Source organism: Salmo trutta, chromosome 5, assembly GCF_901001165.1.
Source record: "Salmo trutta chromosome 5, fSalTru1.1, whole genome shotgun sequence".
Lineage (NCBI taxonomy): Eukaryota > Metazoa > Chordata > Actinopteri > Salmoniformes > Salmonidae > Salmo > Salmo trutta.
This window is the reverse complement of record NC_042961.1, coordinates 48,500,533-48,522,372: the sequence shown is the minus strand read 5'-3', so window position 1 is coordinate 48,522,372 and position 21,840 is coordinate 48,500,533. Positions and strand designations below refer to the sequence as shown.

The window sequence follows — 21,840 nt, the reverse complement described above, 5'->3', positions numbered from 1 at the left end:
TCTGAAGTTATCTGTGGTCAGAGAGATGGATAAATCATGTGATTCTATGTTTAGCGGAGATCTTCTGTGTTTAAAGTGACACAGGAGGGCAAAAAACACAACGATGCACTTAGATGTTCTATAAGTGGTCTGAGGCAGGCGTTAGATTACGAGCGTTTTCAAGTGCAACATTAATAATGATGATTTTGGGAAACGGCTCAGAGATTTAATGATGCTCATACGAAGGCTCCAAGTCTCTATGAACTAAGCCTTAAGGTGCTTTTGGGAAACTGGGCCCAGGTCATTTAATGCTTAACATTTTTGGGGATGAATAAGATATTTCTTACTGATCTCTACAGCTTCCGTCCAAAAACAAATCCTATGAAATTATGTCAACACATACTGGAGAAGTTACTGACTAGCTGCAAAAAGGTAAACCCCATTTCTGCCTGAAATGTTTGAAAGAGGAGTTGGACTGTTTTTCGTGCCTAAAGTTTACCATTAAAGCTAATTTCCTGCAATTCTACACAATTTGCCATCGCTTTTGATTGCCTATGCTTTAAATAATATGAGTGTAAATAATACAATCTTTTAACTTCAATTGTCTGAAAATTAATTATTTGTGTGTACGTATACCGAGATGTGTGAGCACTTACATTGGTTAGCACTGAGCAGAAAAATGAGTTAAAAAAGAAGAGCACAATTCAGTGATTTAGGTTAACACTGGTGGCCCAATTCTGATATTTTTTTCGCTAATAGGTCTGTTGACCAATCAGATCAGCTCTGAGAAAAAGAGCTGATGTGAAAATATCTGATGTGACTGGTCAAAAGACCAATTAGTGTAAAAAAGACCAGAATTGGTCTGTCTGTGTTTACACAGTCCTGGCTTCCTGAAGATTTATTTGAAAACCAGTTTGTTGTGATTTTGTTCAATTAAATTCGTTTTACCAGTTTCTCTAATCCAGTCCTTCTCAAATAGTGGGGCGCGCCCCCCTGGGGGGGCTCGGAGCGATGCCAGGGGGGGCGCGTGACCCCGGGGAACACGCTTTTTTTTGCCGCGTAGTAGTTTTTTTTTTAACCGAACAAGAGCACACAGCACAGAGCAGGAGATATGAAGTGCAGATAACAAACCCTTAAGAGACACCATGGAAAAATATTTAACAGGGATGAAAAGAAAGGCGGAGAGAGACGGCGATAATGAGACAAACGTAAGTCTCCCGAAAGCTAAGACGAGGATATATGACGTAGCGTATGTAGCGCTTGGCTTCACTGTGACTACGGTGGGAGACGAGGAAAGACCGGTATGTTTACTGTGTCTAAAAATGTTGGCAGCAGACAGCGTGAAGCCAAATAAATTAAGGCGTCACTTAAAGACATTACACCCCAATCACGCTGATAAGCCGCTTGAGTTTTTTCAGCGAAAACGTGCCGAATATTGTCAACAATCGTCCCGCTTTGTAAATGCTACTTCAGTAAACCAGCGAGCACTGTTAGCATCATATAAGGTGGCGTACCAAATTGCTCAGTGCAAAAAACCCCACTCCATAGCAGAGGAGCTGATACTGCCTGCAGCATTAGACATGGTCTCTGTCATGCTGGATGACGCAAGTGCTGCAAAAATAAAAACTATCCCTCTGTCCAATGACACTGTCGCCAGACGTATAAATGACATTGCTAACGATATTAAAGAACAGCTGGTAGATAAACTCAAAGACAAACGTTTTGCCTTACAGTTCGATGAAGCAACTGACAGCAACAAAGACTGTTTGTTTATCGCTTATGTACGTTTTGACATGACTGCTTCCTGACTGAGAATTGGCTAAAGTGGGAGAACTGCATTGGTGTTTGCAGTGATGGTGCACAGACCATGGCAGGGATGAGAAAAGGACTTTGGGCACTCATCAAGAAGGCCTCACCTAATGCTGAGTGGACACACTGTGTTATACACAGAAGTACTGTCTGAATTAAGTGAGGTTATGACTGACATTGTAGGTGTAGTCAATTTTATAAAGACCAGACCACTAAAAACAAGAGTCTTCTCTGCTATTTGTGAGGAGATGGGAGCTGAACATCAAGCTGTGCTGTTTCACAGTGAAGCAAGGTGGCTGTCACGAGGAAAAGTCTTGTCCCGAGTTTTTGAGCTCAGAGAGCAGATAAGAATGTTATTGGAGCAGGAGCACAAGTATGACATCACAGAAAAATTTAGTGATGAGAACTTCCTGGCAAAACTGGCCTACCTGAGTGACATATTTGGAAAGCTAAATTAACTAAATCTACAGCTTCAAGGGAAAGATAAACACCTCCCTCAGGTCACAGACAAGATCAGCTCTTTCACTCGAAAGCTTGCAATGTGGGGCAGGCGACTTGATGAAGGAAATACTGATTCATTCCAGAACCTGCATGAATTTGTTGACACTACTGACTATGATGCCACCTCAGTGATTCCATATATTAAGGAGCATATTTCATCACTGATGGGATTCTTTAAAAAGTACTTCCCTGAAAACAGTTCCCAATATGACTGGGTGAGAGATCCTTTCAATGCACCAGCTCCAACTGGTTTCAGCTCTGCAGAGGAGGACCAGTTCATTGATATGACGTCTGACTCCACATTGAGACTGAGGTTCACATCACAGACACTGAGTGAATTCTGAATTCTGAGTGTAGAGAGGCAGTATCCACTCTTAGGGCAGAGGGCCATGGGCATTCTTCTTCCTTTTGCAACATCTTATCTTTGTGAGACTGGCTTCTCTGCTGTTGCTGCACTGAAGACCAAGTACAGGTCCCAGCTAAACATTGAGCAGGAGCTGAGAGTTGCAGTATGATGCTTCAAACCCCGCTTGGAAAAGCTGTGCTCTGCAAAACGTGCTCATTGTAGCCATTAATCCTGACTTCCTCATTTTGATAAAAAAAAAATCAGCACAAATTGTTTTATTCATTTTTGTTTTATAGGTCAAAATGTTTCATATATTGTGCTCCTGAGTTAATGTTGCTGATCAATTTGAATTTATTATTATTTATTGATTATATTTAATTTTATTTTTCAGTATCAAATGGTCAAAAAATGTTTACAGTTTAAATAAGGGTTTAATTTTGTTTTAAATTTCAGGCAAATTGATGCACTTGAAGTCTTTTCTGTTACAAACTAAAAAAAACAATGTTAATAAAGTTATTCTTTGTTGTAAGTTGATCTATATTTCTTTCTTTTTTATTTTTATTTAATGTTAATAAGCATACAATGTTATGCAGAGGTGTACTTATAACAATTTTATAGACAAATGATACAATTTACAGTCGCGGCGGAGAGTTGGGGGGGCGCGAAATGTTTACTTCTTCCTAGGGGGGGCGTAACAGAAAATAATTGAGAAGCACTGCTCTAATCAAACTACTTGTTTACAAGTGAATACAGACAAGGCCATTCACCAACCAAACATGTTAGTGGGCGGGCCATGTCGCATTCGGTCAGAAAACTCACGTGAGGTGATATCTTGTTTCGTTGTCATCTTAGTAGTAAGGTGAGTTTGTTATGAATGTTGCCAAGGTAATGTATTCGTTATTTCGAAGTGTTTTATGCAAAAATAACTAGTTGAATTTGCTTTACATGAATTTGACATTCGTATTTTTGTCGTTATTGAGTTATCTCGTGGCTAGCTAATGTTAGCTAGCTTAGCCGCATAGCGCCAGTGCTGTGGATGCTGTCATGGAGGGAAGTCTTGACTTCTTTCGATATTCCATAACTAGCCAGCTAACGTTAACTAGCTAACCGCTCCATTTTCGTCCGGCTTTACTACTTTGCTTGATAGGCAACAGCTTACCCGGATTTAGAAATGTGTTGAACTTGGACATTGAACAAGGTTTGTTGGCTAGGTAGCATTCGGTAACGGTTGGGCCAGTTAGACGACCGCAACTTGCTAACTTTAGGTAACGTCTAACGTTAATCATTTCCTTTCACTTCTGCCCACTCTCACCATTACGACTTAATTTGCAGCTAACTGGTATATTGACATGGCTCTGCGTTGACACAAATATGGTGAAGATCTTTATTGGAAACCTCCCTGACGAGGTCGAGAAGGATGAGATCGAGGCTCTGTTTACTCAACATGGCACAGTGACAGAATGTGCAAAGTTCAAAAACTATGCCTTCGTCCACATGGATTACCGTAAGTCTGCCACCAAAGCCATCCGCAGCCTGCACCTCTCAAAGCTTCATGGCAGGCCAATCAATGTGGAGCCAAGCAGGCGAAAGAACCAGGGTCCGGTGAAACTTCACGTGGAGAAAGGCGATGAAGATGCGCTCCGCACCTTGTTTGAGGAGTATGGCACAGTCACAGAATGTGCTGTTGTCAAAAACGTTACTTTTGTCCACATGTCCAACTCCGATGAGGCCAAGGATGCCATACAGGGATTAGACAACTCTGACTACCAAGGTAAGAAACAAAGACCCTCATTTAATATTCACTATTAAACTGTTGGGAAGTCCCAATGTTAAATATGGACTTTAGTTTTGTGTGTCACTGTCTGACTGGTAATCATGGTTTTCCTCTTTAGGCAGACATCTTCACGTTCAGATATCAAAAAGACGTCCCAGACGGGAGGAAGAGGATTTACGGCCCCCCACCAAATAGTGGTGCAAACTGGCCAGCACCTCATGGCTACCCTGTGGACAGGGGGCAGCCTGAACCCCCTCATTACAGAGGTCGCATGTCAGGGGGGTACCCTGGCCTCCCTTCATCACCTCCCCCTAGATGAGCCCCATACCCACCCGAGTGTGCCTATGAGCGCGAGAGGGAAAGCTACGTGGTGGTGGATTACTATGAGAAGTACAGAGCTCGCCCTGCCCCTTACGGTGGCTTCTCAGGCTATGGAGATGAGAGGCGCGTTGGCTCCATACCACCACCCCCTTCTGTCATGGTTAGGGCGCGCCTTGCGGCCTCCTCTCTCGACCCGTATGAGCGTCACCCCCTCCCACCTCTGTCCTCCTACTACGCCCGTGACCGCAGTCCCATCAGGAGACCCTCTCCTCCCTCCATGCCCCGCATGGGTAACGGCTACTCCTATGAACGCTTCCGGCTCTCTCCTCTGTCCAGGCCTGCAATGTACAACCTACCACGTACCCCTACGCTGACAGGGTCCCTCCACTGCCTCCTGCACGCTACTCTTACTGAACGCTCACTGGTGTTTGACTCAAGGTGAGATATCAGAGACAGGGTATTATACTATGCAAGTCCACTCCATATCTAGCTCACTTTAAAAAAATATATTGAATTGGGGATAATCCTCACGTTGACGCTTAATGTCCAAAGACATTGTTTCTCCATCTCCTTAACCTTTATAAACTCTCCAAATCTGCTTCAACTGAACAATGTCAAATTGTAATATGCCTTTAAAGAATGCAGGGCATTTTTCTGAACCTGAGCGAGTTCGTCCTTGAGTACAATGCGTTTAGACTTGTGTGGTGTGCTCTCTTTCCAGGTTTAAATTATCCACCAAGATCGTCGTTGTCTCCTGATGCACGTGGCGCTATACCCCCCTATGCCTGTGGCGGATTGCGTTGCGTTCACCTGCGACTTACTGGAAGACACTATTGCTTGCGGTCACTCCATACTTTAAAAAAAAATACGCTTTTATGTCTTCGGTTTCGTCCTCTTGCTTGAATTGTTCAACTTTTTTAATTTATTTATTTATTTTGCTTGATTTTGTTTGAGATTCATTAACAGTTTGGGGCATAGGAGGAAGGCAGTTATTTATTATATTTTTTTTGATTTCTTAGGTGTCACCCCCTCCCACCTGGTACTATTTGATTTGATGCCCTACAGCTAAGGGCTCTGTGTAGGCCTAATTCTTTCCTTCATAGTCTAATGTTAATGGATGAAAACCTAAATTGTGACATTTATGAATGGAATAATAGTTAAAGAGCAATTGATGTTATTTTGGTAAACCTGAATGTTGCGACGATTGTGGAGATGTCTTTCAGATACTTAGAGCTGTATCTAGCTACAGTTTGAGAAATAAACCACACAATAACGTGTTAAGTGTAACTTCGCTTTAATTGGTTTGGTCTTAGCTGTGGGTGGTAGTTACCGGTATTCTTGACGTTTTGCGACGCAACTGTCGGCATAGTGATTTAACTTAACTACCAATGTAAACTTGATTTGTTAGAAAAAAAATTTGTTAAATGATATGCTGATTTTTATACCAAGATACCCCAAAGCTGCGTTTATGTATGATTTTCTTTTCTTTACAAATGACATTTTGATTTCAGAGCGTTTTAATAAACTGATTTGAACTATATCGTCACTTTGAACTTTCCCCATCTTTCCTCGTTATTGTAGACCCTTCATGACAATACTCTTGGTAGTCAGAGGAAGCCAATATGCATCAGCACTAACTTAATCTATGCTATTTCAGTCCATTCTACTGAAAATTTGTTTTAGTGTTTAGTTATTTTCAAAGTGGTGGGGGAAATTACCCACTTTATACATTTGCCATCGCAAAGTTCAAAATGTAGTCTCTTGTGATCTCTGAAAGCCCTTAATTGTTCAATGGCGCTTCCCATCTCTCAACCACTAGATACCCTACCATGATCTTCACCGTCACTCTCTTAAATATATTTAATGTTTTGGCTTTTGCTCTCGCATTTATATGACAATATTAGCCCTGGTGTTCTAAGCACCTGCTTTTTGTAGGTTGTTAGAACCATGATCTGTGGATAGGTGTTGTGGACACAGTGTAATGTAGGAGACTGCTGTTCTGAGGTAAGTAAGCCTGGGTGTCTTATGCTGTCCAATGAGTATATGTGGAGGTAATGTTACATTAATTGATCATTTAAACAGAAGTATAATTTATCAAATGAAACAGTAGATTACATGTTTTATGAACATTCTGCCAATCCCCCTCCCCTACTTTAAATCCCATTTGACATACTTTGCCCATGCTTAGTATCTTTTTTTTGTATCCTTTTCAATCCAACTGATCCCCGTCTTGTTTCTCCCGTCCTCTAGGCCTCGTGTTCGTTCCTTGCATAAGAGGTTGGTACGGAAGTGGAATTCTGCTCAAAGGTATTGTGAAATTATTTTAAGCGAAATTGTCAAATTATGTAGCTGTCGATAATGAAATATTAGATTAAGTGTCTTATCGTTTATACTAAATGTACAATTAAAAATAAATTATATGGACACATTTTCCCCTGCTTAGTAGACCCTTTATAATTAAACTTGTCTCCATCCTATTTCTTTGCCTCTAGGCCAATTTTTAAAGGCAATGCTACCAAATAGTAATTGAGTGTATGTAAACTTCTGGCCCACTGGGAATGTGATGAAAGACATAAAAGCTGAAATATATAATTCTCTCAACTATTATTCTGACATTTCACATTCTTAAAATAAAATGGTGATCCTAACTGACCTAAAACAGGGAATTTCTACTAGGATTAAATGTCAGGAATTGTGAAAATTAGTTTAAATGTATTTGGCTAAGGTGTATGTAAACTTCCGACTTCAACTGTACATATCAGACATGGAAATACTTGAAGCTAGCCCTACGGGACCATGGATTGTGCTGTTGTGAGCTTATTGGTCATGCTCCTGTCTGGGGTGTGGCATAGTGTTTCTCCTTCTGAAGCCACATTGGTTGAGTGTGGCACTGGGAAGACTTGTACTGTGGCCCTGCCACTCTGGTCTGCCCTGGTTCCTCCCTACACCCTTTGATCAAGTGGACCTTCCAGGGAATCTCGGACACAGGCTACAGCTCATCTCCAATAGTGATCCAGACCAGTAGAGCCCCCACCAGTCTGCTGAAGGCTGACACCACCAACTGTGAAAGAGTGAATCTCCCCTAGTGTTACCTGCTGTGGACTTGGAGCACTCCGAAACCAACAGGCAAAGGTTTGGCTTGGGTCTGCAGAGAGCTCCAAGCAGGCAAAGAAGTAACATTAATCTATGGAGGGCTCTGCGACTATACTCCAATATCCAATACGGAGCTCTGGTCAGGAGATGGGGTGGTGTACAGGTTTTTCAATCATTCCTTATGGTGGCCAGCCAGACTCACCCTCAGGCTCCTGCCTCCACCTTTGAGACACTGGACTTACCTCGCATCTAAACTCAGCATGCTCCCCAGGGAACCTCCTGCCTCTCTTTCTGCCCATGCGCAACCCTTAACCCCTGACCACATCAGGCCAGCGACACTCTGGCACAGATTTCGACCGGTAATGACCTACAGTCACGCCTCCGAGGTGGAGAGCATAACCTTGTCTTCACTGACACCTGGGTTCTGGACTCTATACCTGCCAGGTGGGGGATGTGACCCTGGCTCAGTTTGAGGTGCAGGATGTTTAGTGAAGTGCAGATATCCCACACATCCCACCACGGGCAATTGCCCAGGGAGAACTTAAGTGAGGCTAGGGGAGGTGTTCACGGTATGGGGTGCGTGGCTAGGTTGAAATTGCTGTGGGGAACTTGGAGAGAGGATTGGGTGAGTGTAGTTACATTGGAGACAAATCCTTACTTCTATTTAAGCAACATTATCACACTGTGTCCCTTTGCCATCAATGCATGTGGACAAAGTGGAAGTTGGACCTGTGGGAGTAGAGGTTTGCCTCAGAGGCAAGAGCAGCAGACTACTACAGGTTTAAGTTTCCTTACATTTCTCTATCTGTAACAGTGAGAGGTGTGCTGTCATTACAGCCACTAGAAGTGCTGTTTCCTAACTTCCTTTATTCTACTTAGGTTGTGCTATGCACACGTCCTCGATGTGAGCACATGAGAGGGGATCCCGGGTGCGGCCCTTTGGTCTGGGGTGGTTCAGAGACGTCTAGAGAAATTACAAGGTTTCTCCATTGTCCTGGGCCAAGAGGTCATCATAGCAACATTTCGCCAGGACTGTCCGACCTCTCGTCTGCATGACTACGATGACATTCCCACTCCGCGGATCCTCCATCTGTCACTCCTGAAGTCTGACATCACAGCCTCCTTGGATACTGTGCTGCTGTGTCTCTGTGTACAGGTGAGATGATGCCCGTTTCCACTTCAGGTTCTCTTTAAGCTCACAATAAGCGACCTACTACATACCAATCGGTCGACACATTTATGCCTTTATAATGGATGATTCATGTATGTTATTAAAGTATAACTGGATATTTCAGATCCAACTACCAGTCTGACAATGTTACTATGTTGCAGTACTGGTTTTAATATCTTTTATATTCTTTCTAATGATCCCACAGCCCTGTATACTGGAAATGAGATGCACTGCCTCTAACCCAGCTGGACCTTCTCCAGAAGAACAGCTCCCACTCTCTGGATCTCTCACATAGGAGAAACGGCTACCTCATCCACCAGGCCTCTCTGTCCGACTCTGGAGTCTACCGCTGTTTCCAGGAGGGGCGGCTGAGAGGGGGTTACCTCCTGCAGGTAGATGAGCACGAACGCATTCAGGCCCAAGTCGCGCTGGGCCATACTGGCTTCAGAGCTAGTTGCCCTGTCTCTCTTCTCCTTCTCTGCCTTCATAGTTCTATTTCTGGTTAAATTTGCCAGGCAAGACAGTGGGAGGGGGGGGTTGAAAGTCACCTAGGGATAGGGGACCTCGCCAATATGTCTTCACCGACTACAAGTCCTCTCATTTGAAGTTACTATGGCCTATTGTGATTCAGCTAGGCACACAATGAATAAATATGAGTGTGAGAAGATATGAACAATTTAATTTTACATTGTTTGACTGGTTCACTAACTTCAGCTCCAAGATAGAGAAAATAGGGGTCATATCTCACATGCAGGTAGACTAAAACATATACAGGTATAGCCAGTTTTTCAGAATGTGCCTTTGTTCCTCACAGGTAAAATGTGTTGCTTGTACTTGCCAAAGCCTTTAACACGATAATCAAATAAAACAGTTTAATTATTATAATCAACATTTACAAAACGGTGACAAAACAATATCCTTCCCTAACCTTGTCCTTCATTGAATTCTGATACTTGCTCTTATTTGGGTATCATGGAAAAGGGTAATATTCACAAGCTTTAGTTTCACATTTTATAAAATAACGTAACAGTCTGAATAATACTTGAGGAGAGGGTTATAAGGTAGAATATTAAAACATTTGAGGTACTGATAGCTTGGTGCCACATACAGTCAACATTATGATTTAAGCTTTCAGAATGTTTAACTGCTTCTAGTTAAAGAGAAAATAATACAATATAATCAAAATAATATGGCTGTTATTGTAGTAAAACTAATCTATGAAAAACTCAATGCACGATTGCCTAACTGGGTCCTCAGCCTGGTGCTTGTGTCCAGAGGCAATATGCGGTGTGTGTATATATAGAGGCCTGCAGGGGGTGGTAGAGCTGGATCTGGAGGAAGGTCATCAGCTCCTTGGTTTCCACGGTGTGAGACACCATGATGGGTCTAATGATGGCTGATGCAATTGAAGGGATGTTGTCTTTCACTTTCAGGTTCACTTGGTCTAAGAGAAAACAGAGAGGAATATTCAATTGATTACTTTTTGTTATTCTGGCACTAAATAAATTAATACTGGACAGAATAACAGCGCAGATAGGATGTCAGTGATGCAATGAAAAACAATTTCTTCATAGGGACAATGTTCAGGGTATTTCCTTAAAGCAGTACAAAATTAAGGTGCTTTTGATATTTGCTTTAACATTTTTAGTTATGAGACATGTCAGAATTGCATCATTCCACACACTCAGGCTCAGTCAGCATTTCCTCAAACGTTCACTGGTTGAAAGTCATTCCACTGTGCTTTGAATGTAGCCTTTTTCATAGAGGTGTTCATGTTACATATCATAATCTGCAAATGTTGTAAGCACTAACAAGACTAGCTTAGCTTAAGATTTTACTAAACCATTCTGAATGTTCACTTCTAAAGTTTTATATCTATTTTACCTGTAAAGTTGGGTAAGCTGACCGAGGTAAAGACAGATTAAGGTTGGATATTTGACGGATATTCACCTGTAGTTTTCCTTACGTCTACCAACAGCAGTGAGGGACCGTCAACATAGTGACAAATCTAATTCTTCTCATTTCAATAGCTCTTTAACCATTACTCCTAAAACTTTCAAACCTGGTTCTAGCTAACCCGATGGCAGAGACGCATTGTACACACTATTGTTTTGTCGATTTACATCTCGCACTATTTTAAATTATAGAAATAGAATTTCAATAGCTCCTTGGTCATGTGACCTACTGACTTCAAACAGGGTTCAGAATGTATACTCTGGCCCTACACATTGCACATCCTTTAGTTAGTCCATTTTTTTCTCACACGTTTTTACATGAATTACATTTTTTTCAATGTTTCTCATTTCAATTTCTCCTTGGTAATGTGACCTACTGACCTCAAACAAGGTTCAGAATGTCCACTGACTACCCATATATATTGCACACCCTTTAGTTTGTCCATTTTCATCTCACACGATTATACATGAATTTTGTAAACATTATAATTTCAATAGCTCTTTGGTCACTCACACACACACACACACGTTCACTTGGGCCTTCTCCCTGGGGCCTTCCTGACCTCCAGGCAGGCACTCTGACTCCTGGCCTCTAGGCCTACACTCCCTGCCCGCCTGCCTGCCCTCTCCCTGGGCCTGAGAGTATATAGCTTACTCCCTGGAACTACAGACCTCCAGGCCTCCACACCTACTTTCCCTCCCCGGTCAACACCCCTCTCACTTGGCCTTAGAGTGTAGCTTACTCCCTGGAATTACTAAGATGTCGACAGTCCCGCTGTCAGGAACCACGTGCACAGAGCCTGTAACGGGTTACCAGTTGCATGTGGTTCCTGACAGCGGGACTGTAGACGTCTAATTCTAAACAGGCTCTGTGCACTTGGTAACCCGCCCGCTTTTTTTCTGCTCACAGACTAAGTCCCCACTCCAACCTCCGGCCTGAGTGCTGCCCCCGAGTCCGGCCGCCCCTGCTTGGACTCGGAGTGCCCCCCGCCTTGGAGGCCTCCTTGTGCACCTGATTACCTGAAACAAGCTCTGTGCACCTGGTGACCCGCCCGCTTTTATCTGCTCAGAGAGTAAGTATCCAACCCAACCTCCAGCCTGAGTGCTGCCCCCAGCCCCTGCTCGGAGTCTGAGTGCCCCCAGCCCCTGCTCGGAGTCTGAGTGCCCCCGGCCTTGGGAGGCACTCACCTGCCAGAAGAGGCTATCCTGGTGGCCGAGGCCTCCTACTTATTCTACACCTCATGTCTCTTCACAGTGCCAGACTAGAGTCAAGCTCAACAGGGTCTTTCCCCGCTGATTCCGTCAAGCCCGTTCCCTTGGCTGTGGTTTCGCTAGACAGTAGGTAGGGACTGTGGGAATCTCATTCATCCATTCATGCACGTCACTAATTAGATGACGAGGCATTTGGCTACCTTGACTCTTAATTATGTCCTGCAGTTTACCCCCGCTTCATCGAATTTTCTCACAAACCACCCCGGTGGTGGTTTGAGTGCGACCGTGGAGGGTAGCATGCTACAGTCATATCATCAAATTGACATCCATTCGAGTCACGCCCGTTGGTATCATCAGAGGCTTTTGTCTTACAAACTGCACATCAGTCGCCGCTACTAACCTTCAGCAGACTTTAACTGGGTTTTTACACCCAATCGACATCAAGAGCCAGTGCAATGCTTATAGGCTTGAGAACCAAATACCCCTCGCAGTATCTATTGGCACCATTGACCGGGTGTCGGAAGAAGCAACAGAAAATAATCATCCCCTTTCAATCGTTTGCTTTCCCAGTCAGCCCTCCGGGACAGAGCCATAGGAACCACCTTTACCAGCGCTTCATTGATATTCCTCACTTTGACATGAGGGGGTCATTCACCCCACGGGTGATTTGAGTGTGACCGTGACAGGTGGGTACGCTCCTTTTTGAATTTCATCAAGCTGACATTCAGTGATCCGTGCCCAGTGGGAACCTAGGCTTCTTCTGTCTGTTTTATGGTTCCGCAGCAAATCAATGGGCGTGGATGGTACTACCCACATCAGATGTAGGCCTCCCTCCCCAGACAAATTCCCCGGCCTGACCGACCCTGCCATTAGAGCCAATCCTTATCCCAGATCTTTTTTGCCAACTTCCCTTACCTACATTGTTATAACGTGCCAGAGGCTGTTCACCTTGAGAGACCTGCTGCGGATATGGGTACGGCCCGGCATGAGATTTACACCCTCTCCTCCGGATTTTCAAGGGCCAGGGAGAGCTCACCGGACGACGCCGAAACCACAATGATTTCCAAGGCCCCTCTCTCGGGGCGAACCCATTCCAGGGTGCCCTGCCCTTCACAAAGAAAATAGAAAACTCCCCGGGGCTCCCACCAGCTTCTCCGGGATCGTTCGCGTTACCGTACTGGATGCCTCGCGGCGCTGATCTCCGCCAGTCCATGGACATTCTGAAAGTAGTTTGAGGTCAGTAGGTCACATGACCAAGGAGCTATTGAAATGTTAAAAGTTAGTAAAATCATGTGAGATAAAAATGGAAAAACTAAAGGGTGTGCAATATGAAGGAAGTCAGTGGACATTCTGAACCTTCTTTAAAGTCAGGTCACATGACCGAGCAATTGAAATTTGAATGTAAAAAGTGCCCTTTTGTTTACGCTCCCTAACTAATTCAACTAGGAATACAAAATGCTGCTCACATTTCCACGTTTATTAGCTTTGGAAAGCAAATTAATGTCCAAATTGTGAAAATAAGACCTGTGCAATGTTGTGCGCAATATTTCCAACATCATGACACTTACTTGGTGTCTGTGGCTCAAGTGGATTGAGGTTTTAAAGCGTGAATATCCAACTTGAAATGGTCTTTATCTCGGTGGTAAGAATAATTGTTTTGCCCGCAGCGTCTCAAAAAGTCAGGCTCCAGTAAAACTGTGTCCGACGATTGACTTGCTTTGTCTACTTGAATGGGTACAACGAATTGTCTACTGACACACCAAGTTGTGTGCCAACTATAACGAGTGTTGGAGGAAACTGGACAGCAAAAAAACGGTGAAAGGACGATCGTTACGTCAGCCAGCAGCACCCGAAATAGCACCCCCAGTGGTAGTGACTGCTGTTTTTTTTATTTAAATGTTTTATTTTTTTAACAAACAAAAGAGGAATAGTCACATGCATACAAACAAACTATTTACATTGCCAGGAATCCTAAACAAACAAATCAGATTCATTAATAATACTACAAGTTTTAATTGCCTTTTTGTTTTTCATTTTAGTTAGTGTTGTCATTGTTTAAACTCATTTATAAAGTGAAAAAGGTTAGGTTTTGAATTAGACCATTTGCATTTGAGAATATGAAATTGACCTAGTATTATTAGCAGTTGAATTAAATATACTACATCTTTATCTGTCAGAATTTCTGAAATAAATCATATCAAAACCATTATAGTACAACCAGTCCTATTTTTTTTTTGTAACAAAATTCTGTATGTCAATCCAAAACATTACTATAAATACAGGCAAAAAACAAATGCAAAATGATCTCCTTCTCCATTCCACAGAAATCAGTTATATTCAGCTTGAATCTTTCCAAAACATGTTTCACAGGATAAATTGTAACATTTTAAATGAAACTTCCTTTACTTTGTTACTGATACAATATTTGTTAGCTAATTTCCATGCTTTCCCCCATTCTATATCACCATAGATATTTGACCAAAATAATCTTGCTGAGGGAATTGTAGTATCACAAACAATATTCCTAATCTGTTTATTACTACATTTATCTTTGATGTTAATATTTCCAATGAATATATTTTCTTTTAAATCTGTTACTTACATCAACCACAGAGGAATATAAAAGTAACCCCCCCCCCACACACACACACACACACACACCTTGGAATCACATCAAAAACAATTGCATATTCTTTCGGGGTTATTGGAATTTTAAACTTATCAAGAAATTCCCCATATCAGAGTAGATATCCATCCTTATTCAGTAACTGACCAACCAAAGTAATTTTATTCTCAAACCAGTTATGAAAAAAATGACTTTTTAAATCGTATGTTTTGTTGTTCTTGAGGGGGAAAATGGCCAACTTTACTGGGATTTTATCAATATCAAAATGACATCGAAGCAAAAATTCTAAACCACCAACAGTCAAATACTTAGGGAAGACATTCCAAATACTGTTCTATTCTTAACATACTTCAGAATCAAATTTATTTTCAAAATATTATTTAGAGTATTATAATCTGTGACCTCCTTGTTCTTGGGTATTAGTGAGAATATCTTTTCGTAGATAGTGAGGCTTGTTCCTCCAAATAAAATTATGAAGAATCTTATCTAAGTCCTTTACAATTTTAGGGTAAGTCAAGTGATAACGAGACACAAACTGATCTGGGTAACCCTTCAGCTTTGGATAATAAAACCCCCGATCGTATAACGGAATATCTCTCATCAAAGAGGTTCAATTTCTTCTTTGTTTTCTCAATAATGGGGTTAAAGTTAAATTCACTCCTTTGTTTATCGTCCTTGCATATAACAATTCCAAAATAAGTAACCTTATCTTTCATTTGGATACCATATACTTCCTGTAAAACACAATCCTTGAGTGCAAATAAGACTGACTAATTGATATTAATATTCAAACCCGAAGGAAAAGTCTTCAATACAGGAAACTGCTTTAGAAACCTCATTCCTGTGTCTTAAAAAATGGTGGTGTCATCAGCCAGTTGACATAGTTTAAATTCCTTGCCAAGTGCTGAAACACCTTAAATTCCCTTTCTTGATATGAAGAGCCATAATTTGAGTAACCAATAAAAATTGACTAATTGGGCAGCCCTGCCTAATGCCACGGCCAATATCAAATCTTTGGGATGTCCCGTGAGCTAATTTTAGAGCTAGTACGAACACTATATAAAGTCTGGACTGCCTTCAAAAGAAATTCACCAAACCCCAAAAAACGTATTGCTTTGAACATAAACTCATGATCTACAGTGTCAAAAGCTTTATAAAAATCAACAAACAAAAGATAACTATCATCAAGGATGAGGTCATTAGTCAATCATATCTAAGATCAACCTGATGTTATTACTTATGTGTCGACCATGCATAAAACCAGATTGTTCTTCATCAATTATACGATGCAAGCCTTGTTTCAACCTCTTAGCAAATACAAGGGCAAATCATTTCCCATCATTATTCAACAGGCTAATGGGTCTCCAGTTGTCTATATAAAGAGTATCCTTATTAGGTTTGGGAATCAAAGTAATTACACCTTGCTTTAAGGAAGCCGGTAACCCCTTTTTCTATTGATTCTTGAAACATAGCAAGAATGAAAGGAATCAATTTATCATTGAATGCTTTATAAACGTTGCTTATTAAACCATTTCCACGGGACCTATTGTCCTTAAGGCTTTTAATAGTCTTATCTCAATTTCAGATAACTCATCACAAAAATCCATGAAATCATTATCTAGCTTAGCAATGTTTGCTACATTGCCTAAGAAAAGATCGATATTGGAAGTTGGCAGGGCTGATGTATACAGTTTCTGATAAAACTGGGCAACATGCAGTGACTGCTACTTGCCTTGATCCTGTGATGGGGAAATTACGTAATTTCCCAATAGCATTAGATGCTTAGGGGACGTCTGTTTTATGCTTTCACCTTCGAAGGCTCCATGCAACTTCCTTTCGCTTTTCAGTAACAGGCGGGACCATATATCTATTTTATGACCGTGTGAATACAGTCTTTAAAGACGCAGTATCAATTAAACCAAATAATTCTGATTAAACTGCGTGCCAAATTATGTTTTGGAAAGGAGAGTTTACTTCAATCGACTGCTATCTAATCAGCATGCCAAAAAAATCCGAGGCAGTGAAACTGTCGTTTGCATGCAACACACAGCCCGACAAATAATGTTGATAAAGTTAAAAAAAAAAAAAAAAAACGTATTTGTTAAATAGAATGCGGATAACAGGCAAGTTAATATAAGTCATACATTTTGAATTAGTTGGTTCGAATAGTAGTATAATCATATGTACCTAGCTAGGATAATAAACGACCCTACAAGCTATTTAGTTTGTTACATTGTAGCTAACTAATTCACGTTAGACAGGTGGTCGGTATCGCTTGCCTACTCATGGTGTGTTGGTTACACTGTAACAACTTGAAGTGTTATTGGTGGTCTGAATTACTCGAATAAACGTAGAAGTTGTTCCATTGGTCCATTCCCAGGCTAATCAATGAACAACGGTTGTCTAACCAATCAGCTGTGTTAACGCGTCTCCGTAGGCGCGCTTCTTTAGCACACCGGTGTAGCCATTTTTTTCACGACCGTGAAGCAGCTAACGAGGTAAGCGTTCCATTCAATCTTTCTTGGTCAATAGAACATAAATAGCTACTGCTAAAACATTTGAAATTGACGCGAGGTATGACCTCTGTCTACCCATATTGAGGAATAGTCTGTTTTTGCAATAAAATATTTTGAGTACCGTTTCTCCAACGGGTACGCGCGTGTTGGGGTGGCAAGCTAGCTAAATTAGCTACTTTAGCTAGGTAACGTAGCTAGACAACGGGATTTACAATATTCGACGCCGTTTTCTATGAATTTTCATTTTTGATTCTATAAAATTTGGACATGATCGTGTTGCTGAAATAAACGTATCGAAGTTTTAAAACAACCGGTTTCTGTCGAAAGTGTTTAGCTAACATTCTACTCGATTACTAGCCCCCATGCTTGATGCCGATAACAAGTGCACCACTGTACTTGGTTTACATGATAATCTCGCTGGTTCGCATAGTCTCATTGAGCTTTCCCCCCTCACATCAGGCTTTCTACAACACTGCTTCAAGGATGGTCAAGATCTTCATTGGGAACCTCCCTCGGGAGGCAGACAAGGATGAAATTCAGGCGTTGTTCTCCCAGTACGGTGCCGTCACAGAATGCGCCATCGTCAAGAATTTTGCTTTTGTCCACATGGATGACCGTAAGTCTGCCACCAAAGCCATCCGCAGCCTGCACCTCTACAAGCTGCATGGCACGGCGATAAATGTCGAGGCTAGTCGCGGGAAGAACCAGGGATCAGTCAAACTTCACGTGACAAACGTGGAGAAAGGCAACGATGATGAGCTCCGCACTCTGTTCGAAGAGTATGGCACAGTTTCTGAATGTGCTATTGTCAAAAACTTTGCGTTTGTACACATGGACAACTCTGATGAGGCTATGGATGCCATCAAGGGATTAGACAACATCGAATTCCAGGGTAAGATTTTTTTTAAAGGGTTATGCTCTTTGAGAAGGTTACACATTTAGAAATGTGGTTACTACTGGTCTTCCACCTAATCATGTTCTTTGACATTTCTTTCCCTAATAGGGAAACGTATCCATGTTCAGATATCCAAGAGCCGTCCCAGGTACGAGGAGGAAGAGGACTACCCCCCACCCCCACCTGAGAGGGGGGGATACTGGCCCCCCCGTGGCTACCCCGGGGAGAGGCATGATCCTCCACCCCCTAGCTATTTAAGAGGTCGTCACCCACCCCCTCATCACGGGTACCCTGTCCCCCCTCCACCTCCCCCTCCCCCTAGACGGGCCCCATACCCAGAGCGTGCTTATGAGCGCGAGAGGCAGAGCTATGCCGTGGTGGATTACTATGAGAAATACAGGGCTCGTCCTGCCCCTTATGGCATAATGTCATATGATGAGAGGCGTGTAGGCTCCTTACCACCTCCTCCCCCGCCCCCCTCTTCCATGGTCAGGGAGCGTTTCATGACCTCCGGCCTCGATCCATATGAGCGTCGCCCCCTCCCTCCTCCCCCCTCTGCGTACTACGCCAGGGACCGCAGTCCCATTCGGAGGGCCCCTCCTCCCCCCATGCCCCCTGCCGGTAACGGTTACTCCTATGAGCGTTCCCGACTCTCCCCCATCTCTCGGCCCGCGATGTACAACCTACCCCGTACCAGGGACCCCTACGCCGACAGGTTGCCTCCGCCGCCAGCGGCTCGCTATTACTAAGCAGCGTACACCGGCGTTTGACTCAAGGTGAGAATAGGCCTGCGCTACAAACATTCTAATGGGAGGTGAAGTAGTACCTGTCCTCTATATGGAGGGTCCAAGGTCACTTGATGCGCTCTTTAGACGGGCTTCATGCCTCAGTTCTGAGAGGAATGGTCTGACAGTCGCTCTTCGCTAAACCTCCATATTAACTGAAATGCTTGAACTGAGAGAAAAAGCATGTGTAAGAGCTCTGCGAAAAATCGTAATTCTTCTCGTTGGTATATAAGCAATGATTGAGCTAGATATAAATCATGTATTGATAAAAGTGGAGGAACTGATGTAGAGTATTCATTTGACCAATTAGATTGACGTGTAGATTGAAGTTGCTGATGAGAATGGAACGATGAATGTAGATTGTTTATAAATGAAACGTGTTCGCTGCGGGTGTAATAGGCGGTTGACGTGTGTGTGTGTGGTTTGCTCTCTTTCCAGGTTTAAATATTTCAACAAGATCTGCGTCCTCGTCGTCGTCTCCTGATGCACACAGCAATTTACCCCCCTCGTCTGTGGCTGAGCGCGTTTCGTTCTCAGGAGGAATTGTAATGCATGACCTCTCGTCATTTAAAACCCTTTTATTACACTTGTATTGTTTCCTCTTTTTTTTGGCATTGTTTTAGTATTGTGCTTTAGCTAGGTTTTTAGTCTCAGGCTCCCAGAAGCCATTTAGTTGTGCGTTTTTATTTTACGTTAACATTATTTTGTCCTCTTGATATACTGTAACGTGTCATGATACAAACTTTTTGCTCTAAACTCTAATTTCTGAAATTTAATGATTGAAAGCTGCAACACGTTATTACGAAAAGGATGTTAATAATCGTGATTGAATATGAAAACGTGTTTCCTTTTAGATTGAACAACCATGCTGGTTTAAATTTATCGTCTGAAATTATGCCAAGTTATGGATTATGAAAAGGTAGCGCTCTGCGACAATGTACAACAGCATAATAAACCACTACGATGGACTAGTTGGTTAATTTGTTAGTTGGACAAATATTTGCTGAATGTAGCGAGTTACACTAAGGAGGATAACGTTCTTATTTGTAATCAGGACTTGATTTTAATAAAACTGAATTGTATAGGCATTTTGATATATTTTTTTTTGTTCTCTTGTTAAATCATATCGCAGATTCTTTATCTTATGATTCAATGGCGGATGATCAGTTGCTTCTCAATATACTTTAATCATTTTGAAGGGGGATAAATGCTTGATAATGATAATGTCATAACGTTATCTCTGTCCCCTCGACTTCAAGCTCTCAATCACAATTGAACTATACCGATCTGCCCCCTCACTGGCCCATCAATTTATTTCAGTGTCATGGGTTTGATTGATAGGGCTTTATTGCCATATCCCCAGTTCTCACCATAATACACTCACTCTGGACGCATCTCTGGAGAGATGTTCTTGGCACTGCCTGCAGGAACCTAACCAGGTAAGATGGGAGTTGGGATCAGTTGTATGAAACTTGGGGTTAAAGATGTGATTAATTTAGGTACACAGGAGTCAGGAAAATGACACGACGTCTCTGCTTGGCACGGACAGGTAATATAAATGCTAATCCTTTCCATACTAAAAATCTATATGGCTGTGTTTAGACAGGCAGCCCAATTCTTATATTTTTTTCACTAATTGGTAATTTGACAATTTTTATTTAAAAAAAAATAAAAATTCAAAGCTGAATGATAGTGTAAAAAAAACCCGATTGTGCGGCCTGTATAAATGCAGCCTAATGTCTTTTTAAAGGGGCAGTCTCGGATTCTGCAACATTTGGGGATTTTTATTTAGATATAGGCTTAACCATTAAATCTTGAAGAATATAACTTAAATGCCTGATGACATTTAACTGTCCCACCTAAAAACACAAGTTCATCAGAGCTCCAAATATAAACCTGCTACTCCATTGTTTAAGTAATCTAATTGTAAACAAACTCTAGCTTTAAAACATGGTCAAAACTATCATTTTGAGCTCATAGATGGTCAGTCCATGTATCAAAAGCTCAGTCTATGAATTTCAGAGTGGTTAGTCATCTACAGTTCTCCAGCCTCAGCTCTTAACCAAACAAGTGGCTGGGTCTTTGTTTGAATGCCAGATTGCCCTTTTAAATATAAACATGATCTTGGTTGTGGAAATATTGTCAGGTGCAGATTTATTTTATAGATAATTCCGTCCATAAGCAAGTAGGGACGCAGTCTTAGGGTCAGCAGGTACATTTTGCTGTGAAAACAAGCATTTCTTAATGGACAAGTTAATGCCACTGAGTCCTCTGTTTCGGCCCGTTTGGTTCCTGGTGAATGCACCCCTATGTCTGAAGTTCTAGTCCCCTGGTAAGTTAGAAAAGTAGAATTCATTAAGCTTTCATATGTATTGTAACCTATACTGTAAATGGATGTATTGGTTTGTATAGCTGTACTATTGAAATACTTGGTTTTAAGAGTCCCCTGAATGTCTTACTGTGTCATTTCCTAATAAAATATTTCAAACTGATCTTGTTTGTTCTCTCTTGGTTGATAGTGTACAAAAACCTTGTTTGGGAAGGACATGTAATGTTGGAAGGCTGGCTCTAGCCTTTTGGGTGTTGTAACAGATTTGGTTGGGGGGGGCACCTAGTGGCCATCTTTCTTTGGGGTGGAGATTAAAAACATACAATGTTAATTTCCTGCTAAATTACACATTTTGGCATGGGCTTAGAGAAAATGTTAGTTTTAAAGAGTTTTCTGCAGTTCTACACATTTTGCCATGTTATCTGAGTAAGAGCAACTAATAAAATCAATGAGGGGCCCCCTGGAGGTCAGGGCCCCTGGGCATGTGCCCGATCAGTATTTTGGCCATGATTACAAGTTTAGATCACT

At 42.0% G+C, this 21,840-nt stretch overlaps 1 protein-coding gene, 1 long non-coding RNA gene and 1 pseudogene across 4 annotated transcripts in view; 2 read left to right on the top strand and 1 right to left on the bottom strand.

Moving 5' to 3' along the window:
• The first annotated feature begins 146 nt into the window (after positions 1 to 146).
• LOC115194341 (RNA-binding protein 4B-like) lies at positions 147 to 6,276 on the top strand (annotated as a pseudogene).
• Positions 4,815 to 21,840, top strand: part of LOC115194342 (RNA-binding protein 4B) — a 31,091-nt gene continuing 14,065 nt past the window's right edge. The window contains exons 1-7 of one of the 2 annotated variants that reach the window (XM_029753969.1): positions 4,816 to 5,168; positions 6,981 to 7,037; positions 8,703 to 8,979; positions 9,200 to 9,386; positions 17,763 to 18,195; positions 18,307 to 18,974; positions 19,422 to 21,475. In XM_029753969.1, the coding sequence (XP_029609829.1) occupies positions 17,787 to 18,195; positions 18,307 to 18,947 (1,050 nt within the window). In that variant the 5' untranslated portion in view covers positions 4,816 to 5,168; positions 6,981 to 7,037; positions 8,703 to 8,979; positions 9,200 to 9,386; positions 17,763 to 17,786 and the 3' untranslated portion in view covers positions 18,948 to 18,974; positions 19,422 to 21,475. Of the gene's footprint in view, positions 5,169 to 6,980; positions 7,038 to 8,702; positions 8,980 to 9,199; positions 9,387 to 17,762; positions 18,196 to 18,306; positions 19,013 to 19,421; positions 21,476 to 21,840 lie in introns of those variants that run through there. The other variant, XR_003878342.1, reaches the window with a different exon arrangement.
• LOC115194345 (uncharacterized) lies at positions 9,654 to 14,064 on the bottom strand. 2 transcript variants are annotated; one of them, XR_003878344.1, is made up of 3 exons: positions 13,730 to 14,064; positions 13,110 to 13,381; positions 9,654 to 10,438 (listed from the first exon to the last, which is right to left on the bottom strand). It is a non-coding gene; the product is annotated as an uncharacterized LOC115194345 (long non-coding RNA). The 2 variants fall into 2 exon arrangements; XR_003878343.1 differs by lacking the exon at positions 13,110 to 13,381 and having other exon boundaries at positions 13,730 to 14,062.